At 37.8% G+C, this 14413-nt stretch overlaps 1 protein-coding gene across 4 annotated transcripts in view; it reads left to right on the top strand.

Moving 5' to 3' along the window:
• Window positions 1–14413, top strand: part of Pde5a (phosphodiesterase 5A) — a 123587-nt gene that overhangs the window by 65881 nt on the left and 43293 nt on the right. For all 4 annotated transcript variants that reach the window (XM_074041617.1, XM_074041618.1, XM_074041620.1 and 1 more), the window contains 2 exons: window positions 1415–1590; window positions 2921–2980. In XM_074041617.1, coding sequence (XP_073897718.1) covers window positions 1415–1590; window positions 2921–2980 — 236 coding nt within the window. The remainder of the gene's footprint in view (window positions 1–1414; window positions 1591–2920; window positions 2981–14413) is intronic.

Genomic DNA, 14413 nt, shown 5'->3' on the forward strand with positions numbered 1-14413 from the left:
TGTGTCTTCACAGACTCTATGAAATCCTTTTGTGCTCCAGGAGAAACAAGAGCTAATAGACTGTAATCTTCATGGGAAAGTAGTTTGGGACAGAGCTGCAGTTCTGCTTTTTTCACTAGCTCAATGTTTTTTTGAGATCCTGCTATCTGCCAGGCATTTTGCTAGCTGAGGAAGTGGAGCTGAATAAACAAATAAACAAATAAATAAATATCTCTAAGCCCAAGATATTTACAGTATGGAAAGAGAGACAGAAGTAAAATCCACCATGCTCCACCAAGCATCTGCTTCTCCTGGGACGTAGGAGGTCCCATGAGCTCATTACAAAGGAGGTGGAGAGGTCACCTAGAAAACAGGCAGAAAGGCAGTTGTCAGCAATAAAGGCCAGTGTGTGGGCAAGGAAGATGCAATCAGAACACTGCAGACAAGTGTGTGGTGAAAAGAGAGTGGGCCTTGTGGCCATGCCAAGCTGGGGTTGAATTTTAGACCCACACATGCTGGCTGCATGACTTTAGCAAAGGAGAACCCAGTTTTCTCATTTGTGAAGATGGTCACACATATCTTGCAAATAAATTGTGAGGACTAGAGATCATGTGTCTGCTAAAATGCTTAGCACAGTTCCTACCCCACAGTGGATACCTTGCAGAGTGATACAGACTTTAACAATACATTTTGCCCAAAGATAGAATGTGTGTCCAAACTTCTCATGGAGAGACCATTAGGCTCAGAATCCTGTAGAACCACCAGTTCAAGATTTATCATAAAATTGATGGCACCCTCCATTATTCCTCAATTATATGCTTGACTATCTAAGAGGATGAGGACTTGGGAGACTATATCTGCTTTTACTTCTAAAACAAATAGTCCTTTATATTTCTTTTATTTGCAGTATCAAAGGTTGTCTGTAAATGTGATAATTTGGATGCTCAAGTGTGTATGTGAAATTATAGACTAACCATGTGAATTGCCCATTTTCTGCATTCTATTTTGTAAGTAATTGTGGTTTTTTTTTTTTTAACTTCTAGTTTCTCAGCAAGGCAGTCTGTGTGACCCAAAATTTTGATGTGTATCAAAATTGTTCTCTTGGCAAGTGTACAAAAATCCAATTAGTTTCCAAAGGACAAATTGTCTTTGGGGACTTAACTGATGTAAAATTCAACAGTCTGAGGGAAAATAGTACTCTAGGTTTTTTTGAACATAGGCAATGTACATTTAGGACTGTGTGAAACTAGTTCTCCTGTAAATTAATTCAGTTTCTCTCTCCCTTATGTTTTTGGAGGTCCATTTGCTCACTTAGAGAAGCAATGCATTTTTAAGAGAAAAGAGTATTTTAATACTTTTTGGGTATGAGTGTTAAAGTAAATAAAAGTTATAATAGTGAACAATAACATTTGCTTTGTTTCTTGGATTGCTACAGGGGTTTGCCAACTTGTTAATAAGATGGAGGAGAATACTGGCAAGGTGAAACCTTTCAACCGAAATGATGAACAGTTTCTGGAAGCTTTTGTCATCTTTTGTGGCTTGGGGATCCAGAACACACAGATGTATGAAGCAGTGGAGAGAGCCATGGCCAAGCAAATGGTAACATTAGAGGTGAGCTAAAGCTTACAAGACTTCTCATCCCCCACTCCATCTTTCCTTCCCCTGTCATGGTGTATGTTCATTCTAGCATTGCATCCTCACAAAAATCATGTGATATACATAATGAGGTCCCTGCCCTTATTCAAAGGAAACTGTTAACAGAGTATTTTAGAAACCTGTCCAGGGTTATATAATCAAGCCAAGACTTGCTTGTTCTGATAGTCCTCTTCTTTTTCTGCAGAAAATAATGTTCCATTCATACAGATGTCTTCTACCACTGCGGCCTGTCTCTTCCCCATTGTCTGAGCTTCCGTGTCTCTCTGAGGACACTCCTGAAAAAAATAAAATAAAATAACTACAAAAAGAAAACCCAACTGTACAGTCTTTGAGAATTAAAAGTGAAGAAATAAAAGTCAATAGAAAACAGGAATAGTTTCTCTTTTAAACTACAGAGTTATGGACCCTCAGTTCTGAAAATTCTGATTCAGTCTTGAGGCTGGGAATGCTGTCTCTGTGAAAATACACCTTTAAAATATTTATTGGTAAACATTTTAAATACAATCACTACTTTGGTTGAATAAAGATGTCTAAAATATTATACCATACTTTGATTCTCATGTTGTTGAAAGAAGATAATAAGCCTGACCTTACAATTCTGTAAGGGTTGCACTACATGTACCTGTTGAAAGGTGTGAGTTTGCAGCCAAGACCTGAGCAGTCCTGAGCCTCAGTGTCCTCAGCTGCTACTAGATGGCTTTATAAGCAAACGAGAACAACTTTCTTCTCCACCCTTGAGTGTGTGAATGTAAGGGGTACCTAAATCTGTATGCCTTTGTGTCCTAGCCACACAGTTTTTCTGAATGAATTCTATAGTGGTTATAGGCCTCATCTGAGAACCCCTTCTTAACTGCTTTCTTTCCAGATCTCAGTATTAATATATGTCAGTTCATGCATGCATTCCTTCCTCTAATTCTACATGTGAGCAAAAATAACTAAAATCAGTATATAAAAAAAAAAACAGTTCAAAACAAATTTCTGCCAAGTTTAAGCCAATGGTTATTGCTAGGATGGCTTGTAAATAATGTGTTTCTTATATCAACAATGTCAGAATGAAAGTTACTAAGGTGTTCTTGAAAGTAGGGAGTTTAACTTCTTTTTGGAAGCACATAACAGAATCTCAAATCTGGGGTGTCAGTGTGTTGAACACAGAAAATGAGACTTGACATTTGGAGGAGCTTTTTGATCTCTCCAAGAAGTTTTAACAGAATTCCAAGCTTGAAGTCCTCCTGTACATCCAGTTAACCCCACCTGAGTAACCTGGACTCCTGTTTTCACCCTGTAGGTTCTGTCATATCATGCTTCGGCAGCAGAGGAAGAAACAAGAGAACTCCAGGCTTTAGCGGTAATTCTCTTCTTTCCTTTTAAAAACTACTAAACTACAGCTATATAAATACATATTTTTGCTTCTGTCAGGATATCTGCTTTTTTATTGTACAAAATAATAGGTTTCATTCTGACATTTTCATACTTTGATCTTATCCATCCACCATTACCCTCTCCCTGGTCCCCTTCTTTTTCACAAGGAGTCCCCAGGATACTTGCTTTTCCTAATAGTGGTCACCTAGATATTTTATTAAATGAGTTGAACACCTAGACATTCATAAAAAATACTTAATCAACTGTACTTTTCTATAAGGACGCAAAGCCACTGATAATACAAGGCAGCAAGAAACAATCTATAATATGTTATATATTATCTTACTGTTTTTTTTTTTCCAGTAATTGTTATAATCTTTACATCTTTCTTGGGCCAAAGTTAAATTGAGTTTTTGGTTTCTGGGGAGATAGGGACAGGTAACTATAGATGGTTGTTTAGCTAGAATAATGGCAAGAAATATTTTATAGTGTGTTACTAATAAACTACTCAGCATTGTCAGAACTGAAAGTGATTTTTAATTTCTGACCATGTGGTTTGTGGTGTGCTGTTTGAAATGGGGTTCAGATAAAATCAGGTGCTGAATTCTCATTAAGATGTCACTTAGCACATGGTGAGAAAAAGGTACATCAATGTGTAATAGATGTGCTGTTTGTTTTAGGTCTTCATTGGGATTGGCTCAGTTGCAATATATGAAAATCTGAGGCACTTACATTTTTGCAGCCCTTTGACTATAACATATTTGAGGTGACATAGATAAGGTCTATGTGAGATTTGATAAGACTCATGGAAGGAACAGGAAATTTGAACAGATCATTGAAATTCTTTCTCATTGATATCATCCTTGCAGCTTGTCATGTGCTAAACCTTTTATACTCACACCCATTTTCTCATGTAAACTGCACAGTGGTGTCGTGAAGGCCACACGGATGCCTAGAGAAGACAAATGACTTTTTCCAGGTCATACTGCCATGTACTGTGGGGTCAGGACAGATGCTCATGCTCCACTGCACAGACAGTTGGAGGGAAGAAACTAGAAAGAGGACTTTGGGGACATTCTCAGCTAAATCAGTGAGTTGCAAAAATGAGTCATTTTCCAAGAACAGTGCAAAACTTTAGGTGATTTCATTCAAAAGGTAAAGCATCTTTTGGATTTGGTTTCATATAAAATTGGCTATATTTATTGTGTATGTTCAGGACAGTATTTGAAATAACAAGCAGTTTTTTAGTTGTTTACAAAGGTGTATAGGTTTAAAGTATCATTTGCCTCAGGCTTAATTGGCCCATGTCTATTCCTGCTAGGTTTAGGTTTAGTTTTCAACTAAATTTTCACTGTAAGCTGGAAATGATTACATGGAAGGATACATACTGAAGTGCTTGTAGGCACTACAGGGTTTTTTAATTTGTGCTAAAATGAAAGCAAGGTATGGTATCTAAAATACCATGTGCTATTTTAGATAAATACGAAGTAGCAAATGGAATAATTTCTAAAGATAATGCTTAAAACATCACTAGGGTATTAAACTCTGTTTTTTACTTTGAAAATAGTATAGTCTTTCACAAAAATCTGAAAATTATTCTCTCAATTGTGTTTATAATCTTACCAAGAGAAAAACACTCTGTAATAACTAAGAATTGCTATATTGCATATTGTCCAAAACCATCTGTTGTTCCATTTGGAAAATAGATTTCTGGCAGCTGCATTGAGAATGCAGGGTTACATCGCTTGTAGGTCAAGTAATTAATTTAAATTGGTTGAAATTTAGCAACTGATTTCAATTCTAGTTTTCTATCAACTGAATAAAAATTCCTTTACTGCCTCAACTACACAGGTGTCTCCGTCAGCCAGCAATTACCAAAATTGCTGCCTTTGGCCTGTGTCTGATGGCTTATCTCAATTTAAAACCTAAAATAAATCAAGAAGCCATCAAATGTTTTCCTAAGTTTTACTTTTAAAAATGTATTCTTAAATTTATTTTAAATTTATTCTTAACAGAATTAAATAACTTACTGACATGCACTAAATATTTATACCTAATTTTCAGAAAAATTATCTAGTTATAGCAAAGTAATTGATAGGAAATTCAGAATTCTTTTTCCCCCCATCTTTACTTGAATTCTTAATCCTATTTTTAATCTAACCGTCTCTTGATATGGCAGAAATAAGTCTGAGCATTTTACCATGTATTTATTAATGGTCCTTAGTGACAAGTTGATATAACAACAAAAGAGCACCACCTGGCCTGTTTATGACTACTTAAAAGTTAATTAGTTAAGATATCAGTTTGTAAAGTTTATTGCCCAAACAGAAGTGAATATGTGCTTGATGGACTGACTGACTGCCTTTTTCACCTTCTGCTCTGGTAAGAAGAGCAACAAATAAGTATATATTGAAGTAAATAAGCATCCCAGTTTTATCATTTTGTCAGTGCTGATGCTGTTCGGGCCTTGTAGCTTTACTGCATTTTATTTAGTCACAAACTCCATATCTAGAAGCCAACAGATTCTGTTGTGAGCCTGAAAGGTCTTTGGCAGAAGTTCCTAGGAGAGAATTCACCTCATCTTGACCAGAACCTGTGAATCAGAAATGTCACTTGGACCCCATCTTGATCAGGCACATGTGTCTGCTTCAGGTGACAGTGGTAAGGGGCAGAGAAGGAGCCCCTTCTCTGATGCCCAAATCACTGTTTGAGTTTTTTTTTTTTTTTTGGCAGTACTGGGGCTTTAACTCAGGGTCTACACCTTGAGCCACTCCACCAGTCCTTTTTTTTTCCTTTGTGAAGGGTTTTTTCAAGATAGGGTCTCATGAACTATTTGCCCAGGCTGGCTTCAAACCATGATCCTCCTGATCTCTGACTCCTGAGTAGCTAGGATTACAGACATGAGCCACCTGTGTCTGCTGGCACTGTTAGAGTTTTGATCAAATTCCTTGTAGCTAGGTAATCATCACATACCCTCTTTGGAAACCCATTAAGGACAGTCAAGTCACAAACTGAAAATTTTTGATCAGATGTTTTCACCAAGAAGGGGTGGCCCTGTGATCTTGATAGCGGGTGTCACTGAACTGTAGTAACCTGCAGTGTCCATAAGGCCCTGTCTTACTCAGATGGGGCCAAAAGACTGAAACAGTCTTTACACTCCTGTATGCCATCAATGGATACATCCATTTTTAAGGACATCTATAACATTAACCAGGCTACATCTTTTTCACATTGGCAAGACTTACTGTTTTCTGTTTGATTTCCTGCTTTCATTTGATAAGCGAATTTACCTGTTTAACTAGTGCAAGACCTCCAGCTCAATCTTGTCTCCAAAGTGTGGGGGCATCTTTGCATTTCTTACACACACTACTATGTATAGTCCTAAATGTCATAGTCTTTGTAGAAGTTTCATATGTGGAACTAGGTAACCAAGAGTTAACCTGTAAATTATAGCCATAAATTTACTCTGAATTTTTACTTATAAACTGGAGTGAACTTTCTTTCACTCCTGTTACTACTGAACCTAACTGGGCCTAACTGGGGGCAACGGAAGATGCAGAAAGGAAACAGGATAGACAGACAGAAAGTTGGGGTCAGGTGTGTTGGGTGCTCGGAAGGAAACGCACAACAGCCTCATTGCTTCTTTTCTCTATTCTCTATTCTATCCTTTAAGGCCTTACTCCTTTACAGTTCTTTGAAACCTTGCTTCTAAAGTCTTCTTTAAAACCTTTCCCTAGACTCACTCAGTCCCATGTTTTCTCTTAGCTTTTCTTTAGCATAATCTCTCTTAAAGTCTTTGCCCTCAGACTTGCAGCTAAAAACTACATTAGCATAACTCTTAAAGTCTCAGTGCTCAGACTTGCACTGTCCCATGTTCTCTTTAGCTTTTCTTTAGCTTAGCTTTTCTAAAGCTGATGTATAATGGTCTCAGTGCAGACTTTCTATCAACCCCTCTTTAGCAATTCCTCTTTAGCAATTCATTTCCCTTCAGCAATCTCCCTCCAGCAATTTCCCTTCACCCAAAAACCCCCCATCAAAACACCTACCCATCAAAAAGCCTCCCTTCATCCAAAAGCCTCTCATCCTCCATCAGCAAGTCTTTCATACCCAGTGGTAAACGAGGAGGTGGAGCAACAGCTCTTGGGGAGGGGCATGACATTGTAACAGGAGGAACCTGCATTCCTGCTTCTAACAACTTAGGAAAAGCAGCTGAGCTGCAGCTCGCCTTCTTGCTCTCTTCTGTGGCTGGGGCTGTGCCAAATCTCAGCCTCCAGATTATTTGACATAAACATCTTAGGAAAAGCAGCTGCTCTGCATCTTAACTCTAGCCTTCTTCTGTGGCTGGGGCTGTGCCAGTCTCAGCCTGCAGAATATTCAGAACAACTGTGCTTATGTCCTCATAGGCTTCTCCTACTCCACTCTCCACAATAAACATATGCTTATTTTCTCTGAACCTTGTCATTATTACATGCCTTCTTTATATGATATTGAAAAATTGTAAGCTCATTATTCAAATTTTTTATAGTCTATACCTCTTCCCTATTGAGGCTTAGTGGGATCCATTTCTATAATGTTAAAAAGAAAAATCATATAACATATTGATCCAGTTATTATTGATTTAGTTATTAAAGAAAATACACAAATTTAGTCTATCTCTACCTTATTCATTTATTTCATTGTAATACTTGGTTCCATATACTGAGTTTCATGTTCATGTCCCTTTATATAAGTAGATTTCTTTCTCATCTGTACTTGAATCACTTCCCTAGAGAAAGATATAGTCTAATAGCCTTAAAAAATTGTGTGATGTCTTTAAAAATTCATTTTTGAGCATGTTAAAAGTTGGAGAGAGATTGGCTATGGCATAGTGGCTCATCCCTGAAATTCCAGCTACTCACCAGGCAGAGATTGGAAGGACCAGGGTTTGAGGCCAGCCTGGACCAAAAGTTTACAAGACTCCATCTCAATCAGTAAGTGGGGTGCAGTGGCTTGTGCCTTTCATCCCAGCTATGAGGGAGGCATAAGTAGAAAGATTTCAGTCTAAGGCTGAATCAAGCCAAACTTATAAGACGTTACCTAAAAAATAACTAAAGCAAAAGTAGCTGGAGGTGTTGCCCAAGGGGTACAGTGCCTACTTAGCAAGAGCAAGGTCCTGAGTTCAAAACCCAGTACATCCCCTCCTCCCCCTCCTGGGGCAAAAAAAGTGGGGAAGAGACAATACCTTCTATCACATGTGATATGATGGCTGTCACAGAGGCTTTATGTGAGGACTGGAACTACACTGCTCTCCGTGGAAGAGTTCCTACCCCAGGGGTCAAGGCTGATGAGCAGAGCTTCAGATATCTGGCAAGAGATCTTGCCTTGTAGCCAATAGTACAGTCTATCAAATATCTTGTATTAATTTTGTTCCTGAAAATAATTTACTTAAGTAAAGGGCAATTGAGATTGAAATCTCTTTTCTTCTTGAAATTTGCATTGAATAAATATCAAGGAGTAATGAAAAAAATGCTTTTATAAAACACTGACATTTTAGTAAGTTCAGTAACTGCCCTTCTTCTCAGACTTATTTCAATAAATAATTTTGTGAATAAGTAGTCTTTTCTTAGCTTTTAGCTATGAGGAGTTGTTCCCAGTTTCCATGATTTTTATTTTGGTTCTTGAGATCTGAGACTTCTGACCTGGGGCAGACAGAATGCCTCTGATAGCAGAATGACCTTTTTTGGTTTAAAAAATATACAATTGAGCAAATTGTGTAGCCGTGTGGCCACATGTCTTTATTTTCTGCTGAGGTTACCAGAGACTTTACCACAGGCTAAATATAAATCTTTTTCATGAGGCATCCACCAAAAATAAGAAGCTCAATAATTTTTAAATGATCAGTGTATTATTTTCCATGAGCACATGCTTTATGAATTTCAAGGAGACCATACACTTAGAAGTTTCATTTCTCTGTTCATAATACAAAAAAGCACCCTCCCTAATCATGTAAAAGGACACAGTGTTTCCTTTCTGTTGTGAAAAGGGCCTTCATAATAAGAAATAGTTCAGGAAGAGAAAGACTACCATTTGTCCTAAGTAAGGTGTTGCACAGTTCAGGAAAGAGTCTCTTGGACTTACAAGGTAGTAAATGTGGACTTAGGTTTTCTGTCAGTGTAATGCTAGGGATCACATATGCCAGCTACCAGCACACTTCTGTTAAATGCACTGAAAAATAATGTAGGTCAGTTATATATGTGTCTGTCTTCTCCATAAAACTATTACTTCTTGAACCATAATAATAGCCACCATTTAGTGCTTGCCTAACAAGAGTCTGGTTTGTATGTTTTGCTGAGTGATTGCATCAACAAATCAATCTGTATACTCTAGAAAACCCAGACTTCTAGAAAGTCTATACTCTAGCATAAGGAAAAAAAAATACAGCTCAGACTTCTTAAGACCATTCAATAAGATTTTGCTTCTTTTTCCTTAAAATGGTTATGAAGGTAGAAATAATTTAATAGTTGTTTCAATACGAAAACAATCTGCTAACTGGTGATAGAGCCAGACATGCCAGGGGCATTGTGGTCTCAGGCAAACAGGTGAAAATCTATGCCACAGTTTCTTTATTTGTAAAAGGTGATAATGAAAGAACTTATCTTGCAGAGTTGTAGTGACCAGAGCTTGTGCACTTGCATCTAATTAAGTAGCAGTGATTGTTAGTAGTGGTAGTGGGGGCGGGGCACTTCTCAGTATCTGGTAGTGACAGGATTGAGGTCTTGCTGTTCCTACAATGTTCCAAGACTTTTTGCACAAACTATTCTAATAATGAGCACTCAAGAAATTATGTACTCATTTTTAAATTAGAGTAGAGTAGAATGAGTAGATAGAAACTGAAGGAAAATGCATCATGTGTTATAAGAATAAATAGGAGCCTGTGTGTATGAAACATAGCCACTACTTTCTGGGCATAATGTAGAACTGAGCATTTTAAAACTTTTGGGCTGCTGCTTTTTCTTCCTGGTTTTCCAATCCTTTGGAGAGTGAAAGAATCAAGTTTCAATGACACTAAGACAAAATGAAACTGATTTTTTAAATTACAGTAATGAAGTGTTCATTATGCAAATACAGAAATCCAACTATAATTTAAAATTTTCAAAAGTAAGTAGAAGGAATAATTGAGCTACAAGAGGATAAGTTATATACCATGCATGTTGTTTCTGCTGTTGTGTGGTTCATTTTATATATATATATATAAACATTTGTGTTATAGCTGTTTGTCAAAATTAAATTTGTATGGAACATTTCTGCATAATACAGGAAAAAGGTGATGATGGTAAAAAAAAAAAAAAGGGAAATCTACTGACTAAATATTTACCTCCTACTCTCCATGGGCATTATATTAGGTGCTCCAAATGTGACAATGAATAAACAGTTTCATATGTGACACAGTTATACAGTGGTGTAGAATCACAGAGAGAAAGGAACTGTGACTGTGAGTGAGCCTTAGAGCATTGTGAAGTTGGAGAGACACTCCTGAGCGAGTGGTCTGAGAGACAGGCAGCTATGCAGCTCTACCCACTGTCCCTTCTCCATTTCTTGGTACTGTACTTCTTTCTCAGTGCTCTAACTTTCACATTGATGTGGCAGGTCTGATTTCAACCTGCACTGTAATTCAGCAACCTATGCATGACAAGGCTGCATCTGGGTTTCAACCACATTAGGGCTACAAGAATGTCTTAGGAAAGCCATAAAAATTCTTTTTTCTGGCCATGATTTGAGCCCAAAACCCTTTATTTTTTTTTAATCCCTCCAATACTGCAAAAAGTGGTCAACTCACCTTGTAGTATCTGCCTATGACATGTGTCACAAAAGGCATTTCACTCTAGGTAACCACAAATGATCGTTTAAATGACTTTAGTACCATCAGCCATTAATAACCTCTCCGTAATGGAGTGGTTCTCAAATTCCAGCATTCATTAGAATCGCCTGTGACAAGCAGCTTGCCAGACTGGGCACCCAGCGCTTCTGATTCAGTGGCTCTGTGTTGGGGCCCAAGAATTTGCATTTTTAACAAGTTCCCAGATGCTGCTGCTACTGCTGCTGGTTTTCCAGCGACCACATTTTGAACGCCTCTGCTCTAATGGAATCCTGATTCCCTTCTGTCTTCACACTCATCTAGATCAGCTATCCAATCCCAAATTCCTAACCTTCAGTGTGTATTGTTGCCTGCAAACACTTTTGTTGCCAAGTATAGTATCATCAAGGTTAAATTTTGGATATTAGAAATTAGCTACTTTAGACAAAATAATTTCTCTCAAATTATTAGGAGTAGATAAGTGATCCCAGGAATGATTTCTAGAACAAAACTGCAGATCTGGCTCTTGGTGGGATTTTCCAAATAGGCCAGAATCAGAGAAAGTCACTGGCCATCTGCTCCCTCCAGAATCAACCATGTTAGATAATTTGGGGCTGAAAAGCTGCTGCTGAAACCACATTATGCTCTCTAGAGCCATACTCTTCCCCCACCCCCAAAAAATGGCTTTCCTCTGTGGCAGTATTAGTTTGAAATTCAATCCTCCCCCAAGTCTGCCTCATGGCGGAAACAAATCCATCTGGAGCCCTACCTGCTAGGGAGTCAGGGAAGTGTATTTTGTAGCTTCCTATTGCCGTCAGAAACTGACTGCTCACTTTTAGAAAAATGTTGGAATCATTGCTTGTATGGTCTCTTATCACAGAGACCAGTGGTATAGCTAAGACATAAAAACTGAGTGTCAGCTCTGTGAAAGCTTGAGGATGTGCATTACAGGCAGACAACAAATAGTTAAAAGAGACTTGGAAGGAAGAGAGAAATTATTAATTAACCCTAAAAACATATGGCAAAAATAAAACAGATGGCAGTTTCAGGAAACTCAATTTTCCATTTTCTGCTCCCCAAGCAAGAAGTGGAAGGAAGTAAAGACTCCCCAAGGGTTTGAATTGGAATTTTTAACTAAAAAATACATATATGCACTTAGATGTATAGTACCTTATCGTTATGGAGTCTTTAAAAAAGTACTATTTGGCTAGTATTTGAAATCATAATATTATAAATTATGTTCTTTGAAAAAATCAAACAGAAATCTCATTTTGCAAATTCAAAAGAATACAACCATCATTAAAAGGAGAACTGAAAATCCGAAAGTAAATATATATATTCTATCCCAGAAATATTCCCTGCTATTAGTGGTAGTATTAGTAACCTGAAGAATATTTTGTTTTATGAAATGGTAAGGAAGTATTGTGGGTAATAACATATTTTACTAAAAATCACCCTTATTCCAAGCCTCTCCAAAACAAATAGAAAGTTAAATCTTTGTGTGATGGTAAAGAAACAGATTAGGAGAGCTTTAAAGGATTCCTGGCTTTCTCATGCCTTACTAGTGAGTGATCCCAGAATTCTGAACCCCTGTATCACTGATCATGAGGCTCTTAAGGAGAATGTTTGTACGTCCCCATTGGGTGTACTCAGGAAGTTGAATTGTGGTGTAGCGTAACTGAAAGAGCAAAGGAAGTTCAGAGAAGCAGAACAAATGAGTGCATAAGGGAGAGAGGCCCAGGCTGTTGGCTGTTTCCATGCTGCAGCTTGCAGGACATGCTTTGTGGAAGGAACGAAAGAAAACTTCCTGCCATAAGAATAATGATGTCCTAAGGAAAAAAAAAACATCTGTTCTCTTGTCTAGTGACTGTTTAAGGAAAGCAGCTGTTATCTGCTTTGAGTTAGAAGATGGGCTTGTTCCTACCTCCACACTTCCCCACTGGCATTGCTGCTACATCTCCAATGTTAGAGGCTGCTGTAAACAATTTCGGCCTTTGTCTAAACATTTTCAATCCTCCTCTCTTCCCCTATTTCAGCCCACGCATCAACCTGTAGAGCTGAATTTACAGAACACACACTTTCTTGTGAATTTGATCTTGGAGAAAGATTCCTAGGGTATGAACATTCAGTGGAAGTGAAAACAAATCTGGTACTATATAAGTAAAATCCAAAGGCCAGGGAGAGCAGAACATTGCAAGTACCCTCAAGTACATAGGGAAATCCACAGCTTTGGATTGCTCACTAAGATTTCATTATTTTGATCTTTTTAATCTTACAAAAGATGAAGGCGAAACAAGTGGTGAAACTTAGATACAAGAAACAAACCTAAAGGGTTTGGAACCTGGTTCCAATTTCTTAATTTTTCTTCTCTCTGCCCCCAAATGAATAAAAGCCTCTTTTCATCAGGTTAATCTCATCCTGATGGAGCTAAACCTTCAGCTAAAACTGACAGGGCAAATGGTCCAGGGGTAGAGAAGTGGGGCTTCTTGCAAATTCCATTGCCCACAAAGCCCAGGAGGAAATCTAGGAGAGAAGCCCAAGAGCTCTGTTTGGTCTGAGAAAGTGAGGATTCCTTGGCCTCAGTCAGTTGTTGCTTTATTGGATCAGACCTTAGTATGACCTGATACTTCAGAAATTGGAAATTTTTTTGAGACAGGTTCTCAATCCTCCTGCCTGATCCTTCTGAGTGCTGGTATTGGAGGTATACACCACTATACCCAGCTTTTTCTTTTTTCTCCCAATTTTTAAACAATATAATAAATTTGGGTTTTTTTGTTTGTTTGTTTGTTTTTTGGTGGCACTGGGGTTTGAACTCAGGGCCTCACGCTTGCTAAGCAGGCACTCTTGCCACTTGAGCCATTCCACCAGCTCAATTTTAAAAAATTGTTTATTAGCATATAATAGTTGTACTGGGGGATACATTGTGATATTTATATTTTTTTCTTACAATATATCTTGGTTAGATTTACCCTCTCCATCATTCTCCCTCATCCTCACTCACTCCCTTTTTGGAACAATTTCAACAGGTTTCATTCTTCTATTTTCATATATTAATATGATACATCTACCACATTCACACCCATTCCCCCTTTCTTTGTTCCCACTCCCCTCCCACTAGTGCCTACTCTTGGAAAAGACCTGCTTTACCTTCCTGTCCTTTTTTTTTTTTTTTTTAAAGTATCTTTTGATACCTGGACTCAAGGGGGTTTCACCTTGGTACTTCAGGCCTGTGTGCATCATGCTTTAATCAAATTAACCCCCCCATCATTACTTACTCTTTCTCTATTGTCATGCTCTCCTAATATTCAACAGCTTATGGTGCAGTATGTTATATTACATACATATATAAATGGGCTGTTTCAACATTTTTTATTCTCTAACATTTTCTTTCCCTCTCCCACTTCCCATTGTCCCCTCAGACAGACCCACTAATACAATCTGTTCTCTCTCTGTGTATATATATGTATGTATATATATATGATCATATATGTCTATGTATGCATTTATGTATTTATCACATATGTATTTATATATGCATTTAACTGGTAGGTCTAGCTTCCACATATGAGAGAAAATGTGATCTTT

This window comes from Castor canadensis, chromosome 9, assembly GCF_047511655.1.
Source record: "Castor canadensis chromosome 9, mCasCan1.hap1v2, whole genome shotgun sequence".
Taxonomy (NCBI): domain Eukaryota; kingdom Metazoa; phylum Chordata; class Mammalia; order Rodentia; family Castoridae; genus Castor; species Castor canadensis.